This window comes from Pseudophryne corroboree, chromosome 10, assembly GCF_028390025.1.
Source record: "Pseudophryne corroboree isolate aPseCor3 chromosome 10, aPseCor3.hap2, whole genome shotgun sequence".
NCBI classification, from domain to species: domain Eukaryota; kingdom Metazoa; phylum Chordata; class Amphibia; order Anura; family Myobatrachidae; genus Pseudophryne; species Pseudophryne corroboree.
Window position 1 is genome coordinate 100,727,862 of NC_086453.1, and position 21,660 is coordinate 100,749,521.

A 21,660-nucleotide genomic window follows, 5' to 3' on the forward strand; every position below is an offset into this window, starting at 1 on the left:
GTTTATAGGGCACTTTGGAATAATGCGGGGGAGAACGTTTGTTAAGTGGTAACAGTTGAATTAAGTGAACAAAAAAAATAAAAGTCTGTATTCCACCTGTACAACTTCAGACACTGGTAACTTAGTGCCACTCTGTGTACTGGCTGTACAAGCAGCACATGGTTACATAATGGATTATTAAAGACTACAGTCTTACTTGTTTTGTTCACAACCTACTGTACATACAAATCATACAACCAGTACAGTACATATAAATCTCACAATTCTACTACACCCAAAATTTAGTCAATGAACAAAATCTGACATGATGGTTTTATATAGATAAAATTTTGCCTGTATCTTACCTTTTATCTTCTGTTCAACCAGTAACACACGTCCGTAAGTGCCGGCTCCCAGGTCCTTGATGATCCTGTATTTCTCTTTCAGCTTTATACTTGGCATTGTCTTTGATGTCAGAGTCATCATTTTTTGCAAGATCTCTTCATTTTCATCCATCACACATATGCTATGGTTACAATGATCAGATGTCTTATCTAATGGATACACATAATAGTTATTTAAAGAGGAAAAAACTATCTCAGAAACAGTTATCATGAACAGAACACTTGATGGGGAAAGATAAGATCTGGGTATAAAAGGCCGGTGGATGGCAAATGCTTAATTGGACCTACTCACTTAATGGTTTGATTCAATGGGCGTGATTCAGAGGCAGCACCGATGTCGGATGCAAATGGCCAATGTTTTAAGTTGGCGCATGCATATGGGTCGCAGTGCGCATGTGTCCTTAAGATAACCGACGGGGGACACAATGAGAACTTGGATGCGGAGAAGGGGAATTTGATTGGGTGTTTCTGGGTGGTAACAAGGAAGGTGGCTATTTTGACACATGGTTGCCTAGGTCAGTGACTGCAATTTTCTTCGCTGCTGCACTGACAGCTGCGGCAATATTCAGGTGGCCAGTCTGAGCAACCTTGGGGCTGCTCTAATGTTCAATAGTGCGACTGATGTGCGTCAGTTGGTGCTGATAGTGCGACTTTTTACGCAGAGCAGATTAAAGACACAGCTGGTATGAATTCCATTGGCTGTGACACTGGCATAAATTTGCAGTCGCATTGTGTAAACTGATGCAGTCACGGTTGCGTTAGCCCCCATCTGTGAATCCGGACCATTATTATTAACCTTTATTTCATTCTAGCAAAATAATTAACTTGTTTATCAGAAACTTTATCAAGCAAGCAAGTATAAAAATTATTTAAAAGGAAGTATTAATTTGAGAAATATAATGTACATAGGCATCATTTGATTGCACTTTTTATAACCCTCCGATTGCAGACTGAAATCCATTCTGTGGTCCCTTTTATTGTTCAATAATTCCATATCTGGGGTGTAATACATACATTATTAGACTGAGCAGGTGTTGATCAGGATGAGCCTTTTTGGAACAATACAAACAGGATGAAAATATTACATTTTGGAGATAGTGAAAGCTGATGAAGCGACTCTATGTTATTATCCAAATGTACTGTACAAGTCAGATAATATCTAATGAAATGATTTTCCTCAGCCATCTTTATGGCCAAGATGTATTTATAGCCCTTACAGAAAACAAAATTTAGTTCAGTGTTTCAAAAACAGCATCTACTAAATTTCTTCAGCTGCGGCACACTCTTGGGGGCAATTCGGTTTGCTGCCCTGGACCTCTCCAACTAAACTTTTCATTCACAGAGTTGAGCAGGACATTGAGCACAGATTTCCTACTGTACTAAATGGTAACATCTCAGTGACCCATACTTTCAAATTGAATTACACTCTTTAAAATTTAGTTAAAAATGGGAAACCCAGGAACATGAAATTTCCAATGAAAACTATTTAAATAATACAGATATTATTTGTTAATATATATATGTAATTTCATTGGGAGACACTCATGCATAAAACCTTCTACTATATTGCACAAAAAGGGTAGATACAGTCAGTGTCGGACTGGGGCATGTAGGGCCTACCGGGGGAATGCAGTGGTAGGTGCCCATGTTATGAGTGTGACCAGTCTGCAGGGGTGTGTGGCCTGCTGCCTCATTGGTTTGACTAACCATTAGAGAGTGCAACTTCTGGACCCCTTCATAAATATATACAGTAAATTCAGCTGCTGCATGCATGATAATGTACTAGATTAATAACAGATTAATAACGGCAATGTACTGTAGAAAATACACCATAGTCCAGTATAAGGTAACATATGTATAATGTATAATTCAAGTGCACAGTCTGGAACCTGATCCTTAGAGCAGGAGGTGGGCCCCCAGGCAGTGGGGCCCACCGGTGATTTCTCCTGTACCTCTGTGGGCCAGTCCAAGCCTGGATACAGTAGTATAGGTTCTGTTTGGGATTAAAAGTGGACCCATATTTTGTGTTTAGCCATTGTCACCATGTGCAAAGTGTCAGAATCAGTATGCAGTCAGTTTGTTGACATTCAGACTAATGTCGATATGTTTTGAATGTCGACATTAATTTTGGCTAAAATGTAACAAAAAAGGTTGATTTTGAAAACACAGCCATATCGCTGTAGTGTGGAACCTATACTGTGGCATACTTAACGGGTGCAGGATGCTATGTACATGGGCTCATGGGTCAAAGGTTGCCCCACACCAGAATTTCAAACAGATCCTGGAGTGAGCTCTCCAGGCTGACAGTCCAGCTCAGTTTCCAGTGGAGCTATGAGAATGCTGGAGTATTCTATTATACTTATTACAAGTCCGCTTTATCTTGCTAAAGGTATTAAAGATATGGTAAATGTAAAGTATTACTTGTATTAAATGGATGCTAAGATGGGTGTAGACTAGAGAAGACAGGCCAATGATGGCTGTGTGAATCTACGAGACGGAGGTTCTGCAGCTCACCACTAGTAATGCATATCTGCTGTGATGGACATCTGCTAAGTTTCCATAGTGAGACCCCCCCGGGGATCCCATTAGAGCCTGCTGTGCAGCGAGTAGAACACTTCTGAGTATTTGTACAATGCTAGACTTCAGCAGCGACTGTACTTGTCATTGAACCAACATTTTAAATCATCCAAGACCATTATAGATGCACCTGCAAAATTTCATTTACAGTAAACAGTTATATATTTGCTGTATATCAGTTTATTCTGAACTAGTTGTATTTTCCCATCTTGAAATGACTTGTGCTTTGTAAGCTACTCTAAAATGTAATTTATCTATCCAACATATGGACCATTTGTCAATAACTGTCCAAACTATGTCCGGGGTGGAAAAAGGTTGTGTGTCTGCAAACTATCTTAAAATAAAATGTTTGTACTTGATATATGGGTCACTCATCGGGAACAAAATATATGGTGCTGACCTCCACTCTTTCCACATGCTGACTTGAGACATGCCTTTTTCTTATGCAAACTATATCTATGATATTAATAGATCATCCAAAATAATAAGCACGGATTCCAGATGGCACATTAAAGAAATGCAGGGGTGTTGCATAACAAATGATCTGTGTTGGTTTCCACCTTTGTGTTTCTGTGAGATTAATTCAGGAACATCTATGATCTATACTGTATGTGCATCATAGAACTCTGGCTCTCATTCCGAGTTGTTCGCTCGCTAGCTGCTTTTAGCAGCCGTGCAAACGCTAAGCCGTCGCCCTCTGGGAGTGTATCTTAGCTTAGCAGAAGTGCGAATGAAAGGATCGCAGCGCTGCTACAAAAAAAGATTGAGCAGTTTCTGAGCAGCTCGAGACCTACTCCTAGCTTGCGATCACTTCAGACTATTTAGTTCCTGTTTTGACGTCACGAACACGCCCTGCGTTCGGCCAGCCACGCCTGCGTTTCCCCAGGCACGCCTGTGTTTGTATGTGACACGCCTGCGTTTTTACACACACTCCCCGAAAACGGTCAGTTACCTCCATAAACACCCACTTCCTGTCAATCACTCTGCGGCCAGCAGTGCGATTGAAAAGTGTCGCTAGCCCTTGTGTGAAACTGCATCGTCTTGTGTGAAAGTACATTGTGGGTGCGCATTGCGCCGCATACGCATGCACAGAATTGCCGATTTTTGGCCTGATCGCTGCACAGCGACCGAAAACAGCTAGCGAACAACTCGGAATGACCACCTCTGTGGTGTCGTGGATTTGCATATTCAGGGTGAGATGTATAAAACCTTTGAGAGAGATAAAATGGAGAAACTGCCTTTAACCGCCAATCATCTTCAAACTGTCACTTCATAGGCCGTGCTAGATAAATAACAGATGTTAATTGGATGCTCTGTACAACTTCTCCACTTTATCTCTCTCCAAGGCTTGATATATCTTCCCTCTAGTCCTTTTAATTCAGGAACAGCTTTGATAGGCATGAAGATGAAAGAAAATACTATTTGTCATAAAATTATTTATCCAGATAGAAAGAGCCAATTAAGATGTCCATGCTTTCTCCTAACCTGAGTCAATTCCTGATGGTATAGGTATCGAAGCAATAATCAAAGCACTGCCATAAAGATGTGGGTAGTACATAACCTGCTTTAGGGTACATTAGTGTTAAGACACCATTTAGGCTTTTCTCACTTGTTTCTAATTGGCAGTTTTCAGATCATAGGGTCATGGAGGCAAGGCTCTGTTCCGTGTAACTCATTGGGTAGTTAGAGATGTATAACTCCATGGGGATATTAGAAAGAGTACATTACATTCCAACAGAGGTGTAAGTACGTTATATGATGGTTTTGCTGAGAGTTTATCCATCTTTCACTGTATTCATCAATGTCAGAGCTGTCTTTGATTTTCTGTTATTATTATGGCCTTGCATGACAGTGGGGCACAGTGAGAAAGCTGATACATTCTATTAGCTGCTGGTGTCCAGCTACACTTCTTAGTACTGTATCAAAAGGGAGCTGATTTTAGAGGATCATCATTATCCTCTACGGATTGCTTCCTCTCTGGTAATCATAATCACATTTCACTGCCATCTCCCAGATTTCTCCCTTCTTATTTAACAATCTACCCTGTAAGACCAGACACTCTCCCAACCTTCATTCTTTCAAATGGTCTCTGAGAAGTCATCTTATCATAGTAACATATGCTATAACCTATATTACCCGTCCCCAACTGATGCTACTTTCTCTACATATTGCCAGCTATCACCTTTTTCCTCTCTCTCTAGATTATAAACTCTCAGGAGCAAGTCTCAGTTTACCCTCTCTTCCATGTCTACACTTTCTGGGGTAGATTCTGAGTTATATACAAAGTGGTTAGCAATCTGTACTAATGCGAGAATCCGTGCAACTAATGCGGGAGGCTTGAGCATTTGCAAGCAGAAAGTTGCACAGCCCATTGATTCCTACAGCAAGTACTAGCTCTAGAAAACATAAAATGTTACAGCTATCTAATCTAACTATGCAGGAATAATGCAGAAGGTTTAAAAAAAAAAGCAGGTGACAATGGCCCTCTAACACTACAATGTATGGAGAGAAAATGATGGAAGCCTACCTTTCATCCACACGTTTTTAACAAACACACCGGTTGAGCTCACAATAACGCATAGGCATGGCAGCTAGAGACGACTTCTGATCAGCTCCATGCATTTTGTCCATCATAGTCATCTCACAATTATGAAATAGCTTCAAATTGTAAAGGCAGATTGAATTGCAGAGTAGCACCAAGGAGTGGCATCAAACCAAGGATAGAGATGTTTTGAACATCTACGGAATTCCTAATCAGTACAGCTGCTGGCGCCATTGAGTTCAATTGTCATTGCTGCTGCCATCTCTGTTCCTCTTTTGGTAATCTGTGCAGCCTCCTTGGTAGCAGCAGCTGCTACCACAACCTCCGTGAACATGGGGAACAAGTCTCCTGGCTCTGTGTCCAGCAGCTAGCATAATGTTAAACTGTGATGACTGCACCTCATAATTGTATACACCCACTGTATAGAGCCACTGGTTTTAACCTATAGAAGCTCCTTTTCCCTTAGAGCGTGATGTGCTGCACTGATACAGTACTCTGTTGCCCCAGGACTTTATGCAGGCAGATAGTACAACTTTACAATAAGATGGTGCAGTCAACAAAGATATGTATATGAGACAAGTGGAAATATAGCAGCATCACATGCAGCAGGATGGAATACACCGTTGTAGAAGCGTGCACAGTTAAAGTATACTAAACAGCACAATGTATAGTCATTAATGCAGCAGACATCAGATGCAGGCATCACATAACTGTGTAAAAGAAGTAATGGACAGAACGAGTAGCTAAGGAACATAACAGTAAATTAGCAAGGTGGCAAGAGAGAGTATGCGAGTTTGAGGAAAGGCAGAGTAATGATAAACAACAAATACCTATGACTGCAGTCATCCAATAAATGCATATATTGTATAGAGCGATAACATGATCACTTAAGAGTCAAATGAAGATATAACTGTAGGATCAAAGGAACAAACCAATAAATGTAATCAACTGAAGTTGATGGATAATATTAGGCAGGGATGAAACGTCAAAGTGATAATGTCAATGGAGAGGTATAAATATCATCTTACGGGACAACGTGGCTCTCCGGTAAATAGATGAAATATAGCAACAAAGATCCAGGTTCTTACCGAGTCTGGAAGACCTGTTCAAGCAGCTCACTAATAGGGGACTAATAGGTCCCTTTCACGGGACACTGAGTCCCTCCCGTTATGTACTGTAGCTTGTGCAAAGCAGGTAAGGTCACGATGTGTGAAAAAGCCACTCTCCCTGTGTGGGCGTAGGTCTCTGTTGTTGGTAGAATCTCTGCTGATTGCAGATCCACTCTCATGAGTCTGCTATGAGAACCAACCTTTGTTGCTCTTTTTGAGCTATTTACTGAAGGAACATGTTGTTCCATTAGATTACATATTTCCTCACCATAGACATTATCACTTTAGCTTTTGATCTCTGCCTAATATTATCCACCAACTTCAGCTGACTGCAATCATTGGTTTGTTCCTTTCATTTTATACAGTTATGTGTTCAATTAACTGTTAAATTATTGTTATTGCGATATGCAATACAGTATAACAGGCATTCCCAACCGCGGTCCTCAAGGCACACCAACAGTGCACGTTTTAGTGATATCCAGGCTTGAACACAGGTGACTTAATTAGTACCCCAGTTATTTTGATTTAACCATCTGTTCTGAAGCCTGGATATCACTAAAACCTGCACTGTTGGTGTACCTTGAGTACCGTGGTTGGGAATGCCTGCAGTATAAGCACTTATTGGATGACTGTTATCATAGGTACAGTATATGGGTTCAGATTTCTGATTTTTAAATGTCTTTTATTCATTATTATTTTACTAGTTTCCACATAAAATACCTAAATAGCTAGCACTACACTGTTCTTTCTGATTACCCTTTGTGAGGTGGCAGTTCCTCCAAAGGTGTCAGTTGCAGATTCCTACCATTTCACACCTAATTTTCCACCATACGAGTACTTGCCTACTTTATGTATCTCATCTCCGGGAGAAGCCCATAGAGTGGATGCAGCTGACTGCTCTGGGAAGGGCTGGGCTCTTGACGTAGTTATGCTCCACCCAATCATGGGTTCTGTTGGGAAGGGGTGGGGCTAAAATTGCATGATTTGCATAATTGTAACTTTGGCTACTCCATATGGACACGTATTATCTCCCCGCCTGCCCAGTTCACTAGGAAGTATGCAGAATGCAGGAGATCTACCCACTCTGTCGGGGGTCCTTGGAACTATCTGAAAAACCGTGAGTCTCCTTTGCCTTCCAGAAGAGTAGGTAATTTCCACACAGTACATCTATTTTCTCCAACCGTTATGTTTACACTGCAACTTAGAGTTGGGGTCCGACATACGCTTTCCAAACTCTAAACATGTCCATACATTTGACATTTATCTGCCCTGTAGTACAAAATGGCTTTGCCGAAAGTGCAAATTCCTTCCTATTTTTTTTTATTTTGCTCCTAATTCTGCTTCAGCCCATCTGTCCAGATTGTTCTATAGGACATGTTTGTGATTACTGCAATGTGTGATTGGGCAATTCCACGCAAGCTGTGGCATATCAGTATTTAGATATCATATTTAGACTGTTCTAAACTAACCTCCATTCCTTGCAGAGTATGTATATATATATATATATATATATATATATATATATATATAGCTGCAATGCCAGATTTGCAATTATTTTTATTAACTTTCCACTAATACCCCTTTTCCACTGCCGCAATAGCCCGAGTTATTGCCAGGTCAACCCGAGCCGTGACTCAGAGGAAAAGGGTCCCAAGAAAAAGGTCCCAGGTAACACTGCAATGTAAATGGATGACCCAGTCATCTGACCAGGATCCCGCTGCAAGCCTATGGGGAGCCGGATCACTGGCAATTGAAAATTATGTCACCTCCAAGTGCTGGCAAAACAAAAAAGACTGCAAACCGGTGTAGTGTGAACGGGGTCAAGAAATTGTAGTGCCTCACAATCTATTGAAGTCTTAAAGATTTGATTAAAATGTTCAATCACCCCTTGCCCTTTATTCTCATTTTTCAATTCCTCTAGGGAGGATATTTATCAAAGCTTGGAGAGAGATAAAGTGAATAGAGATAAAATACCAAACAACTAGTTACTAACTGTCATTTTTCAATCTCCCTCGAGTGTCTTCCTCATTTCATCTCCCCACTTCTTTCACAGGACGACAGTGAATCTTGATCATCAACTGCCCTGTGAGGATGACTATCACATAGCATCTTGTGATACTCACACTAAACCTTCAATTCTATTATTCGTCACTGGCACTTCATTATAATGTGAAATATACTTTATTTCCACCACCCATAGGACTTGATGTATCGTCCTTAAAGTCCACAAAGTTAAGACTAATTACATTTTAGATAAAGGAGATACTAAAGGTCCTGAAGTGTCATTATAATGTGAATTACAAACATGGGCTGTAAATTAATGTAGACACTTCTGCTCCTATACTGCTGAGAGCAAGGGTATAACTAGAACTTTCCTGGTCATTCCTTCTGCGGCCTCAGAATCCATGCTGTCTCAGCAGCAGGCAACTCATTAGGCTCCCTGCTGTGCACCAGGGAGTGAAACAGGGCTTGGAGGAGCATTGATGACAGCTACAGTACCCGAGGCTTAGCAGCTGAAGGCCCCTGACTGGTCCCATAGCAGCTGTTACCGCTCAGCAGTTATACCACCAGCTAAATGTGCTAATGTCAAGTACAGAATACAACTGTGTTTAGCGTTAGTCAATGTGTTTGAAAAGGGTGTGGATTATTAGATCTACTCTAAAAAGATCTACAGTCAAAAGGTCTACTACTAATGGTAAACATAATTAGGTCGACAGGGTTAAAATGTCAACAGAGTCAAAATGTCGACATTGTAATGGTCAACATAAAAAATGTAGACACTGTTTTGTTTGTTTTTTGGGTGTTTTGTCACTTTTCTGCCACAAACAAGCCCCACTAGTGTACCACGTCCCCTCGCTTGGCTCGCCATGCTTCGGGCACGGTGCTTCGCTCTGCTACCGCTGTGCTCGGCACAGCATACTATTCCCAATCGTAGTCCACGTGGATGATAAAGTATGAAAAAGTTGAACAAAATAAAAAAAGTGTGTCGATTATATGTGTATTGACCATTGTCATGTCGATTTTTTGACCATGTTGTTCTTTTGACCCTGTCGACCTTTTGAACTGTCTACCTTTTACATGTCGACCTTTTGACCTAATGCATGTCTACCATTAGTGGTAGACCTATTGACTGTAGACCTTTTAGTGTAGATCAGTGTTTCCCAACCTCGGTCCTCAAGGCACACCAACAGTGCAGGTTTTAGTGATATCCAGGCTTGAACACAGGTGACTTAATTAGTACCTCAGTTATTTTGATTTAACCATCTGTGCTGAATCCTGGATATCACTAAAACCTGCACTGTTGGTGTGCCTTGAGGGCCGCGGTTGGGAATGCCTGGTGTAGATCTATAGACAGGATACCGTTTGAAAAGATATAGGAGTTCGGATCACAGACAATTTACATGTATGTTTCTCAACATAGATAGCTAATGACTTTAATTTCATGTCACAATAAAATGTGTTTTTCTGCAGCCAGTAGTTTGTCAAAATTGAATAATTCTGTCTATTGTGATACCTATGACAGTAATAAAAACCAGAAGGTGGTTTTGATAGGGTAGCAGAATGGGCCTGATTCATAAACGCTCACTCGAAAATAAATGCAAATTTCCATCTGCATTCAAAATCAGCTGCAAATATGCGTCGGTACTGCTCTGTCCCTCAGTAGAGGAAGTAGGCCTCATCATCATCAGCGCATGTACAACAGCCCTATCCTTCATGCAGGAGATGTGACTGAAAAAGGCCGGATCCCTGTATACATACACTGCTCAAAAAAATAAAGGGAACACTTAAACAACACAATGTAACTCAAGTCAATCACACTTCTGTGAAATCAAACTGTCCACTTAGGAAGCAACACTGATTGAAAATCAATTTCGCATGCTGTTGTGCAAATGGAATAGACAACAGGTGGAAATTATAGGCAATTAGCAAGACACCCCCAATAAAGAAGTTGTTCTGCAGGTGGTGACCACAGACCACTTCTCAGCTCCTATGCTTTCTGGCTGATGTTTTGGTCACTTTTGAAAGCTGGCGGTGCTTTCACTCTAGTGGTAGCATGAGACGGAGTCTACAACCCACACAAGTGGCTCAGGTAGTGCAGCTCATCCAGGATGGCACATCAATGCGAGCTGTGGCAAGAAGGTTTGCTGTGTCTGTCAGCGTAGTGTCCAGAGCATGTAGGCGCTACCAGGAGACAGGCCAGTACATCAGGAGACGTGGAGGAGGCCGTAGGAGGGCAACAACCCAGCAGCAGGACCGCTACCTCCGCCTTTGTGCAAGGAGGAACAGGAGGAGCACTGCCAGAGCCCTGCAAAATGACCTCCAGCAAGCCACAAATGTGCATGTGTCTACTCAAACGATCAGAAACAGACTCCATGAGGGTGGTATGAGGGCCCGACGTCCACAGGTGGGGGTTGTGCTTACAGCCCAACACCGTGCAGGACGTTTGACATTTGCCAGAGAACATCAAGATTGGCAAATTCGCCACTGGCGCCCTGTGCTCTTCACAGATGAAAGCAGGTTCTCACTGAGCACATGTGACAGATGTGACAGAGTCTGGAGACGCCAAGGAGAATGTTCTGCTGCCTGCAACATCCTCAAGCATGACCGGTTTGGCAGTGGGTCAGTAATGGTGTGGGGTGGCATTTCTTTGGGGGGCTGCACAGCCCTCAATGTGCTCGCCAGAGGTAGCCTGACTGCCATTAGGTACCGAGATGAGATCCTCAGACCCCTTGTGAGACCATATGCTGGTGCGGTTGGCCCTGGGTTCCTCCTAATGCAAGACAATGCTAGATCTCATGTGGCTGGAGTGTGTCAGCAGTTCCTGCAAGATGAAAGCATTGATGCTATGAACTGGCCCGCCCGTTCCCCAGACCTGAATCCAATTGAGCACATCTGGGACATCATGTCTCGCTCCATCCACCAATGCCACGTTGCACCACAGACTGTCCAGGAGTTGGCGGATGCTTTAGTCCAGGTCTGGGAGGAGATCCCTCAGGAGACCATCCGCCACCTTATCAGGAGCATGCCTAGGCATTGTAGGGAGGTCATACAGGCACGTGGAGGCCACACACACTACTGAGCCTCATTTTGACTTGTTTTAGGACATTACATCAAAGTTAGATCAGCCTGTAGTATGATTTTCCACTTTAATTTTGAGTGTGACTCCAAATCCAGACCTCCATGGGTTAATAAATTTACTTTCCATTGATAATTTTTGTGTGATTTTGTTGTCAGCACATTCAACTATGTAAAGAACAAAGTATTTAATACGAATATTTCATTCATTCAGATCTAGGATGTGTTATTTTAGTGTTCCCTTTATTTTTTTGAGCAGTGTACAATGCTGAATAGACCACAATTTCCTCAACTTGGATATGACACACCCTGGGAAAACGCGTCCTGTATGTTAACACCTCATTACTACCCAGTAATACCCTCTCCGTCGCAAGTGGAGAAGTGTCTGAGATGTGTATAACTCATGTATAATTGCCCTAAATTGTGTATTTAGGCCCTGAAGCATTCATAAGGGGAGATGTACTAAGCAGTGAAAAGAGTGAAGAAGAGAGCCAGTGGAGAAGTTGCCCATGGCAACCAATCAGCTGCTCTGTATAATTTTATAGTATGCAAATTATACATGTCACTTTGGTGCTGATTAGTTGCCATGGACAACTTCTCCACTGCTCTCATCTCCACTATTTTCACTGCTTAGTACATCTCCCCCTCTGCCAGGGCCGGACTGGCCATCTGCACTTCGGGCAAATGCCAGAAGGGCCGATGGCCACGTGGGCCGGTCCAGCGCTCACTGAGACACGCTGCCGCTCAGTCCGGCGGCAGCGTGTCTCAGCTGTCAGGGGAGGAGAGCGCGCCAGCGTGGCTATGTCTGGCGGCGTAGAGTGGACTTCAAACCAGCCGCCGGTTCGTGAGCCAATCAGAGCTCGTGGACCGGCAGCCAATCAGGAGCCGCCGCTGCCGGTCTGCGAGCTCTGATTTGCTCACGAACCGGTGACTGGTTTGAAGTCCGCTACACGCCGCCAGACATAGCCGCACTGGCGCGCTCTCAGCTCCTGACAGTCACATCCCAGCCGGAGGAGCAGCAGCAGCGGTAAGGGGGCAATTGGCGCTGTGGGGGCAATTGTTTACCTGGCACTGTGGGGGCAATTGGCTGGCACTGTGGGGGCAATTGTTTACCTGGCACTGTGGGGGCATTTGTATACCTGGCACTGTGGGGGCAATTGGCTGGCACTGTGGGGGCATTTGTATACCTGGCACTGTGGGGGCATTTGTATACCTGGCACTGTGGGGCATTTCTGGATCTGGCACTGTGGGGGCATTTGTGGATCTGGCACTGTGGGGCATTTGTGGATCTGGCACTGTGGGGGCATTTGTGGATCTGGCACTGTGGGGGTGTTTGTATACCTGGCACTGTGGGGGCATTTGTGGATCTGGCACTGTGGGGGCATTTGTGGATCTGGCACTGTGGGGGCATTTGTATACCTGGCACTGTGGGGGCATTTGTATACCTGGCACTGTGGGGGCATTTGTATACCTGGCACTGTGGGGGCATTTGTATACCTGGCACTGTGGGGCATTTATGGATCTGGCACTGTTGGGGCATTTGTGGATCTGGCACTGTGGGGGCATTTGTATACCTGGCACTGTGGGGGCATTTGTATACCTGGCACTGTGGGGGCATTTGTGGATCTGGCACTGTGGGGGCATTTGTGGATCTGGCACTGTGGGGGCATTTGTGTATCTGTCACTGTGGGGGCATTTGTATAACTGGCACTGTGGGGGCAATTGTGGATCTGGCACTGTGGGGGCATTTGTGTATCTGGCACTGTGGGGGCATTTGTATAACTGGCACTGTGGGGGCAAGTGTGGATCTGGCACTGCACTATTGGGGGCATATGTCTGTGTATCACGTCCCATTTTAATTGGCCACACCCATATTTTTGGCGCCTCTATGGGACACTCTCTGTCTGATTGGTCACCGCTTAGCCCCGCCGGGAGTGCACACAGACGCTCTCATTCTAGTGAATGGGGCACGTGCGTGTCCATGCCCCTTTTCTGGAGCACGCGCGCTTAGTTACAACCTTTATTTTTCCATACCCCCACTTCAACATTTCCACTTCAACCAATGGTTGTGTGTATTTTAATACAGAATGATGTACACTTGTATGTTATTATAATATTAATTTATATTTTTAAGAGCATACACTAAGAAGTAGGAGGAGTCGGGAATTGTAAGGGGAGGAGTCAGATGCTGACACCGAGGTGGGCCTGTGTGCTTCAAAAATGCCAGGGCCTATTTTTGGTCCCAGTCCGGCCCTGCCCTCTGCTAAGTATCATAAGGGCCAAAGGCAGATTAAATTTCAACAGGCCCACTCTTTTCATTGTGCAACAGCTATATACTAATACCAGCAGCAGCAAAGACAGAACATATCTTGGACTAAAATAAAAATCTGCTGTCGAAACAACATGAATAAAAAAAACAAAAAAAAACTGTTACAATGTGTAGAAAACAAGTAAAGTATAAATCTACCCAAGGGCACAAAAGATATCTCTACCTAAGCATATAACAGGGGATGCAGTCACCTTGTCAACAATCATAATGTCAACATGACAAAGTCGACCATTATGTCGGCAACATTGTTAAAATGTCGACATGTAGACATCTTAAGATTGTCGACATTTCACAATGTCGTTATGTGAAATATCAACAGATATAGAAAAAAGCGCTAAAAGAAATGTTAAAGGCATGCAAAACTGTTTAGAATTATAGTCAATGTTAAACAAATGTTTTTAGCCCTTTTGGGGGTGGTTTAGTGAGAGCCAGGAGATGGTGCAGTGCTTCAGTATTGTTCTGTTGGTATTGGGTTCGTGGTGCCTATAGCACTGGCAATTTATCCATCTATGTGAAGCACTAGCTATCCCTACTTTATCCCCATCCGTTGGCGCTGTATACTGGATGAGTTCTCCTTCGCCAGTCCGCTTGCCTCACAGCTGGCAATGGTAGGTCTGGGTGGTAGCGCCTGGAAATGAAGTCACTCGGATGTACACTGCACAGGATGTTGCTCTGGCTTTTTCGATCTGGACCAACGTGTTTCGTACCACGCATGGTACTTTGTCAAGGTGGTTTGTAATCCAGTCAGGGGTTAGATTTATACCTAAATAACTATTATTCTTGTGAAAAAATGGGAGTGGGTAAAAAAGAGGGGCAATTCATGTATATTGCATTTTTATATGAAAATATAATAAATAAAATGTATAAAGAAAAGTACTGTGTGCCAATGTGTGTTATTATTTATTTAAATGTATGCGTTATAAAAATGCATTTAGCTCTATGGGGTGTTTCAACTGTTGTTGGAACTGCCGTCTTGACGATTTTTCAGGTCGAATAGTGATCCGACCTATACAGTGGGGCTGCCGTTTTTCCAACAGGCCTCTGCAGATTGCGGCCTACTTGGCAGCATCAATTTCAGATGCCTTCCCGCCGGAAACACACCACCGGCGCAGTGGAGTGAAAACCGGCGCCTATCTCCTTGCCAGCGGCGGTGCCTCTGTTGCCCGCAGAAGTGAGTGACCTATACAGCCCTCCTCCTGTGTAGTGCGACCATTACCCTCAGCTCTGTCACCCGCGGCCTACACTGGATCCAGAAACCGGAGACAGAACCCCCTTTGCAGCCCAGCGACAAGCTTTATGTCTGGATTGTGGGGGTGTCAGAGGTGAGGTGAGCCTAGGTGGTATCCCCTGCTCTCCTCCCTAACTTTCTTACTGACCCTCAGCTGCTCCAAAAATAAGTGCCTCTGCTGCATCTCCTTATCCCAGAGAATCGGAGCAGGCAGCCCTCCTCAGCCTGCAGTCTTGGCTGGAGGTCCCTGCTACTCGGTGGTAGTGCTGTCCTGTGTGTAGCTGCACTGCATATTGAATCTAGACACAGTCCCCTTACTGCCTATAAGCTCCAACGCTGCTTGGTTTTTTTTTTCTATTGAGACAGTCAGATACAGATCTTGTTTTCTGTTATATATCCCTACCCCATATTTATCAACCTTATTGGTGTACAGCATATCGCCGCACTGTCAAAGCTTCAAAGACACCTGAGCTCGCTTGCACCCCCTTTTACATTTTGATATGTGATCACTTCACTCCTTCACCGCCACTCATAATGGCCTAATTAACATGTCATAAACGTGATTGAGTGACCTATCTCAAAGCTTGCAATTTGACTGGAACCCTACGGTGTCAGTGACCGCTATACTCACTGCTTGTGACTTTTTTCTTTTTTATATATATTTTGCTTTAATTTACGGAACGCTATGCCTCCCCCCAAAAAAAACAAAGACCAACCCTCCAAAATCCCCTTCACTCCTCGGAAACCCCTCCAAATCTCTCCCCTACAGAGCAGTCCTCCCCCGTCAGTTAACCTAGACCCTGTTATGTCAGTCATCTTGGCGTCCTCTTTCTCAGCGTCGGGAGTGGACTATGATTCATATGTGCCCCTGACGGTGAGATCCCTGTGTCAAATCCTATCGGCTTTTAAATCTGAACTTTCTAAGGATCTCACTTCAGCTGTCCGCGAGGTTAAGAGTGAACTGGTTGCCATCGGTAACAGGACCAACCACTTAGAACGTAAAATGGAAGAATTGGTCGCCTCCCACAATGACTTGATCTCCTCTCATGATCGCCAACAGCAAGACGTGGAACAATTTAAGACTAAACTAGCAGATATAGAGGACAGATCTCGACGCAATAATATCAAGATCAGAGGCATCCCCGACTCAGTCTCCAACTCCGAATTAGAGTCTTATGCTGGTGCTTTGTTCAGGAAACTACTCCCTGCTGCTGACACCAAGGAACTCCTGATTGACTGAATCCATTGTCTCCCCAGACCCCGCACCGTTTCGTCCGACCTGCCTAAAGATACCCTCCTTTGTGTCCACTTCTTCACGGTCAAATAGCGCCTCTAAGAGCAGCTAGGGAATCTAAGAATTCTGATATCCTCGGAGGTCTACAAATATTTCAAGATTTCTCGGCAGCTACCATCGCAAAGAGGCGAGCCTTTGCAACCATCACTAAAGCTCTCAGATCTCACGAAATCTCATACCGTTGGGGTTTTCCAGTTAAATTGCTAATCCTTCATGAGGACTCCACCTACACAATCTCCTCTCTTGACGCCGGGTTAAACTGTTAATGAACTGGGATATCTCCGTTAAAACACCTCCTGGAACAGCCCGTGTACCTGCAGTCCGTCAAGACTGGTCGAATACTTGAACCACCTGGGAACGTTCCCAGGTTCTCCAATCTCTACCTTGGTCCTCTGATGTCCTAGACCTGTTTTCCTTCCACTGGGAAGGTAAAAATTTGATAAGTATTGTTTATAATGCCTTATTTCAATTGTTGCAAGTTGTCTAGCATTATCTACCTTAGGTTTACTCTCACACCTACTTCTATGTATTGATAATAGTAGAAGCTCCTATGGGAGTCGCTCCTCTTAACGTTTATTATTATTTATCCGCTTATTAGCTTCTCCCTCTTCTTATTTTTATTTCTATGTCAATGCTTTGAAAATTACATGTTTATATTTTTTACTGTTGTTCTGTTTGAGTGGCGGTGTTTGTTACGCCTGGTTACCCCCAATTTTTCCTGTACTACTGCACACCTTCACGTCTCCCTTTTACCCTGCAGTAGTCATGCAGGTCCAATATACCAGACCTTTTTGGTTTCCCTACTATATTCTTTGGCTACACTCTTGTTGCCAACTCTCCCAATGTCCTTCTCTCCTCCATTCTCCAGATATTTTTTGCTCAAATGTCCAGCAAGGTACTCTCCCACACGCTACCTTCTATTACCCTGTGCCTAAGAGACTCTTTCACCTCAGCCCTGACCTTCACTCTCAATGCCGAACCTGCTTTCCCTCAATGTCTAGGGATTAAATTCCCCCAATAAACATAGGCTAGCCCTCTCCTTTTTTCATAAGAAAAAAGCAGAAGTAGTTGCTCTACAGGAAACAAATTTTTCCTCTATCAATCCTCCTCTCTTTAAAAATAGTAATTTTCCTATAGGTTATTATGCGAATGGCCCATTTAAAAGGATTGGTGTAGCTATACTATTTAGTAGGAATGTCTCTTTCACTCCCCAAATCACGGACAAAAGTGGCCGTTACTTGATTATTACAGTCCTCCTAAACGACAAACTTACCACTTTAGTAAGCTTGTATGCTCCCAACTCTAACCAAGTGCCATTCCTCCACAAACTGTTTCTCTTATTCCGCAAATCGCTCAAAGGCTCCCTGGTCATTTTGAGTGACTATAATCTAGTTCCTGACCCCAAAATAGACAAATATCACCGCCCCTCAAATCCCATCCCGTCCACTCAGTCTGGTCCCTCCCTAGCCTTCCGCAATCTACTAGCTGAATTCGACCTTTATGATATTTGGAGAATACATAACCCATCAGGTAGGGAATACACATTTTACTCCCCGGTCCACAACTCTTACTCTAGAATCGATCTCATCCTCTGCGACAAAATGGACTCGCCATAAATCTAAGGATATAGATATCTTACCAATTACCTGGTCTGATCACGCCCCCATTATGTGGAATTGGAATCTTAACTCTATTCGTGTTCCTCCCCGGCCATGGCGCCTCTACCCCCCTTTACTAAAGAATCCCCTGTCCAAGAAAATTATTCTAGACTCGATAAACTCTTACCTAGCCATTAACTCCCCTATAGATACATCCACTATAAACCACTGGTGTGCTTTTAAGGCGGTTATACGTGGAGCTGCCATTCAAGCTGGAGCCACTCTTAAAAAACAATCTACCCAGCTGCAATCAAACTTGGAGGCTAAACTTAAGAACTTAGAATCTAAAAATATTACCACTCCCTCTAGAGCTCTCAAGAAGGAAATCTCTAGAGTTCGCAGCCAACTCCAGAAATTACCACTGGCTCGCGCTCAAGCGGCATTGAATAGGATGAGACAAAACTTTTATTTACTCGGTAATATATCAGGTAGAATGCTTGCACGTAAACTCCGAGCCCAGCAAGCTACAAATAGAATTACATTTATCTACTCTCCCTCCAAGCAAAAAGACCTAAATCCTAGAGACATTACGAACTATTTTGTACAGTACTACTCTAAACTTTATAACTTAAAGTCCGACTCCTCTGTCCCTCAACCTTCACCATCCTCTATCTCTTCCTTTTTATACAACCTAAGTTTCCCCACCCTCTCCCAAAAGCAACTGTCTATACTAAATGCCCAATGGACTACCGCTGAAATCTCTGCAGCTATTAAGTCCCTTCTCCGCGGCAAGGCCCCGTGCCCAGACGGGTATGTCACTGACTTTTACATCACTTTTAGTGATTTGTTAGCTCCCCATTTGACTGCCCTCTTTAACGAATTGTCCACTCTCGGCTCCCTTCCTACAGCGCTGCTGGGAGGATGCATTGTAACTATTCCTAAACCCGGAAAGGACCCTGCCTACTGTTACAATTACCACCCAATTGCCCTGCTTAACTGCAACATTAAACTATACGCCAAATTAATTGCAACCCGTATTAACAATTTTCTTCCTAAGCTGATACACCCGGACCAGACCGGGTTTGTTCCAGGGAGACAGGCATCTGATAACACACAAAGGATTTTTAATTTGATTAACTCCCTTCCTACTGATCAAGGTCTCCTCTTGCTGTTCCTTGATGCTGAGAAAGCATTTGATAGACTAAATTGGTCATATATGCGTGAAGTCCTTACCCGCTTCGGTTTTAAAGATCGTATTTTGTCTTCTATTTTAGCTTTATATAGTTCTCCCACGGCCCGTGTGTTCAGCAATGGTTTCTTATCTGACCCTTTCCATGTTACTAATGGTACAAGACAAGGATGTCCCTTATCCCCTCTAATATTTGTTTTGTCAATTGAACCCCTTGCTATTACCCTACGTAATGATCCCAATTTTCCGGGTCTGATAATTGGCCCTTCCTGTCACAAATTGAGCCTCTTTGCAGATGATGCCCTCTTCTCTGTTTCTAACCCTACTTCTTCCCTTCCTTATCTTAATTCTACCCTGGAGGCCTACAGTTCAGCCTCTTATTACAAACTCAACACCACAAGAACTGATGCCCTACCTATTAACCTCTCCCACCCTTTGCCTGCGCTTCAATCTTCTTACCCATATAACTGTCAGACTATTATGATAAAATATTTAGGTATCAACATTCCCGCTAACACCTCTGATGTTTTCTCCTCAAACCTCTTCCCTTTAGCAATGACTCTGGAAGCATTATCACGCTCCTGGCTGTCATATGAAGTTTCTTGGATGGGGCGTATGGCTGCGTTCAAAATTTCCCTTTTACCCAAATTAATGTATCTATTCCGTGCAATTCCATAAATCTTCCCTAGGAAGGCCCTCCAAACCTGTTCTTCCATTCTCACAATATATGTTTGGTCCTCGAAGTCTCCCACACTAGCTCACTTTATAATGGTTTTGCCAAGGGCACTAGGGGGACTATATTTACCTGACTTATACCTATACCAAGAGGCCTGCCTTTTGGCTCCCCTTAAAAACTACTTTGATTCGGATTCCCGGATAGGTTGTGTGGAGCTTGAGCAATCTTGTGCTCGCTCTTACCCTCTTAACGTTTTGATCCGTATCCCCAAATCACTCAGACCTCACCTTCCCAATCTCCTCCCGTCCACACAAGCCTCTTTGAAAATTTGGGACAAAGTGTCTGCCGTTATGTCATCTCCTGCTTGCACCATATATCAGATTTCCATTACCACACTCGTTGCCCTGATACCTCACCTGAATCTCTCTAAATGGAAAACCCTGGGTGTTTCGTTATTAGGTGGTATACTAGATGGTAGACTTTTATTGCCCTTCTTATATTTGCAAAACAAATTCTCTTTGCCTGTTTCCGAACTTTTCCACTACCTACAAATCGCACACTGGTGGAAATCGATCCCAACCAACTTGACCTCACCAGACACTACTTCTCAACTGATCCTTTCTCGACCCCCCTAAATTTAAATCTAAAGGAGATATATCATTCTGGTATAAACTAGTCATAACCCCTTCTTCCCCTTCCAAATCTAGTGCCCAACTGAAATGGGAACTAGATATTGGTAGAACATTCTCTCTGAGTGAATGGCTAAAAATCTTCCTGTCTTCCTACTTCCTAAAAATCTTCCTGTCTTCCTACTCTATGTCCTTAACCATACCGAAATGCATATAAAACTAGTCCACAGACTTTACTTGACCCCGGACCAGCTACACAAATTTTGGCCCTCATGTAGCAATCATTGCTGGAGGCTTTGTGGCTCTATTGGCCACATCTATCATATATTTGGTCCTGTCCAGTCCTCGCTTGCTATTGGTCCGAAGTTTTTACCATGATTAACAAAGTGTTAGATGTACAACTCTCTCCAGAACCGACTTTGGTACTACTCCATGTTATTTCTCCTGCTGTCCCCCCTTCACGCAGATATGTTTTAGGTCATATCCTAATAGCTGCCTGCGCCAACCTCACACAGATGTAAAAAACAGCCTTTACCCCCAACCCTGCTGAAAGTCATCTATAAAATAAATCATAATTTCCTTATGGAAACTGAATACAGCCCTCCCACAAGCTCATCCTCTTCTCCCTTAGATCGTTGGTCCTGGTGGCACGTATTTGTAACTGAGGGTGAAGGTTCGCAATATTTCCCAATTGCAGCCCACTGCGACCCACTGCAATTTAGCTTAAATGAGACTCCTCTCAATGAATAGTCACCTAATGAACTAGTTAACCGACACCCTCCTCATACTAATTCCTGATTTCCCCTCCCCTCCTCTCTTTTGACCTTATTGTGTTATCTATTTGTTACTTTAAGATTTGTCTATTTTGCTATATTTTATAAATTATATCTATAATATGGAATCTCAATCTCTCGGGAATCCATTTTAGTGGTTTATGTTAACAAATATACCTTCAGTTGCTATCTTTAGATGTATGTCCCTCTTGGTAAAATGATTGTACCTCTATCTGGATACACTTTATACCCCTGTA

General features: G+C 43.4%; 1 protein-coding gene across 12 annotated transcripts in view; it reads right to left on the reverse strand.

The window, feature by feature from the left end:
* LOC134966138 (serine/threonine-protein kinase SBK1-like) overlaps positions 1 to 21,660 on the reverse strand; it is an 85,841-nt gene that overhangs the window by 36,646 nt on the left and 27,535 nt on the right. For 10 of the 12 annotated variants that reach the window (XM_063942658.1, XM_063942656.1, XM_063942650.1 and 7 more), the window contains one exon: positions 345 to 533. In XM_063942658.1, coding sequence (XP_063798728.1) covers positions 345 to 495 — 151 coding nt within the window. In that variant the 5' untranslated portion in view covers positions 496 to 533. Of the gene's footprint in view, positions 1 to 344; positions 534 to 5,487; positions 5,763 to 6,590; positions 6,692 to 21,660 lie in introns of those variants that run through there. The other 2 variants (XM_063942659.1, XM_063942651.1) reach the window with 2 other exon arrangements.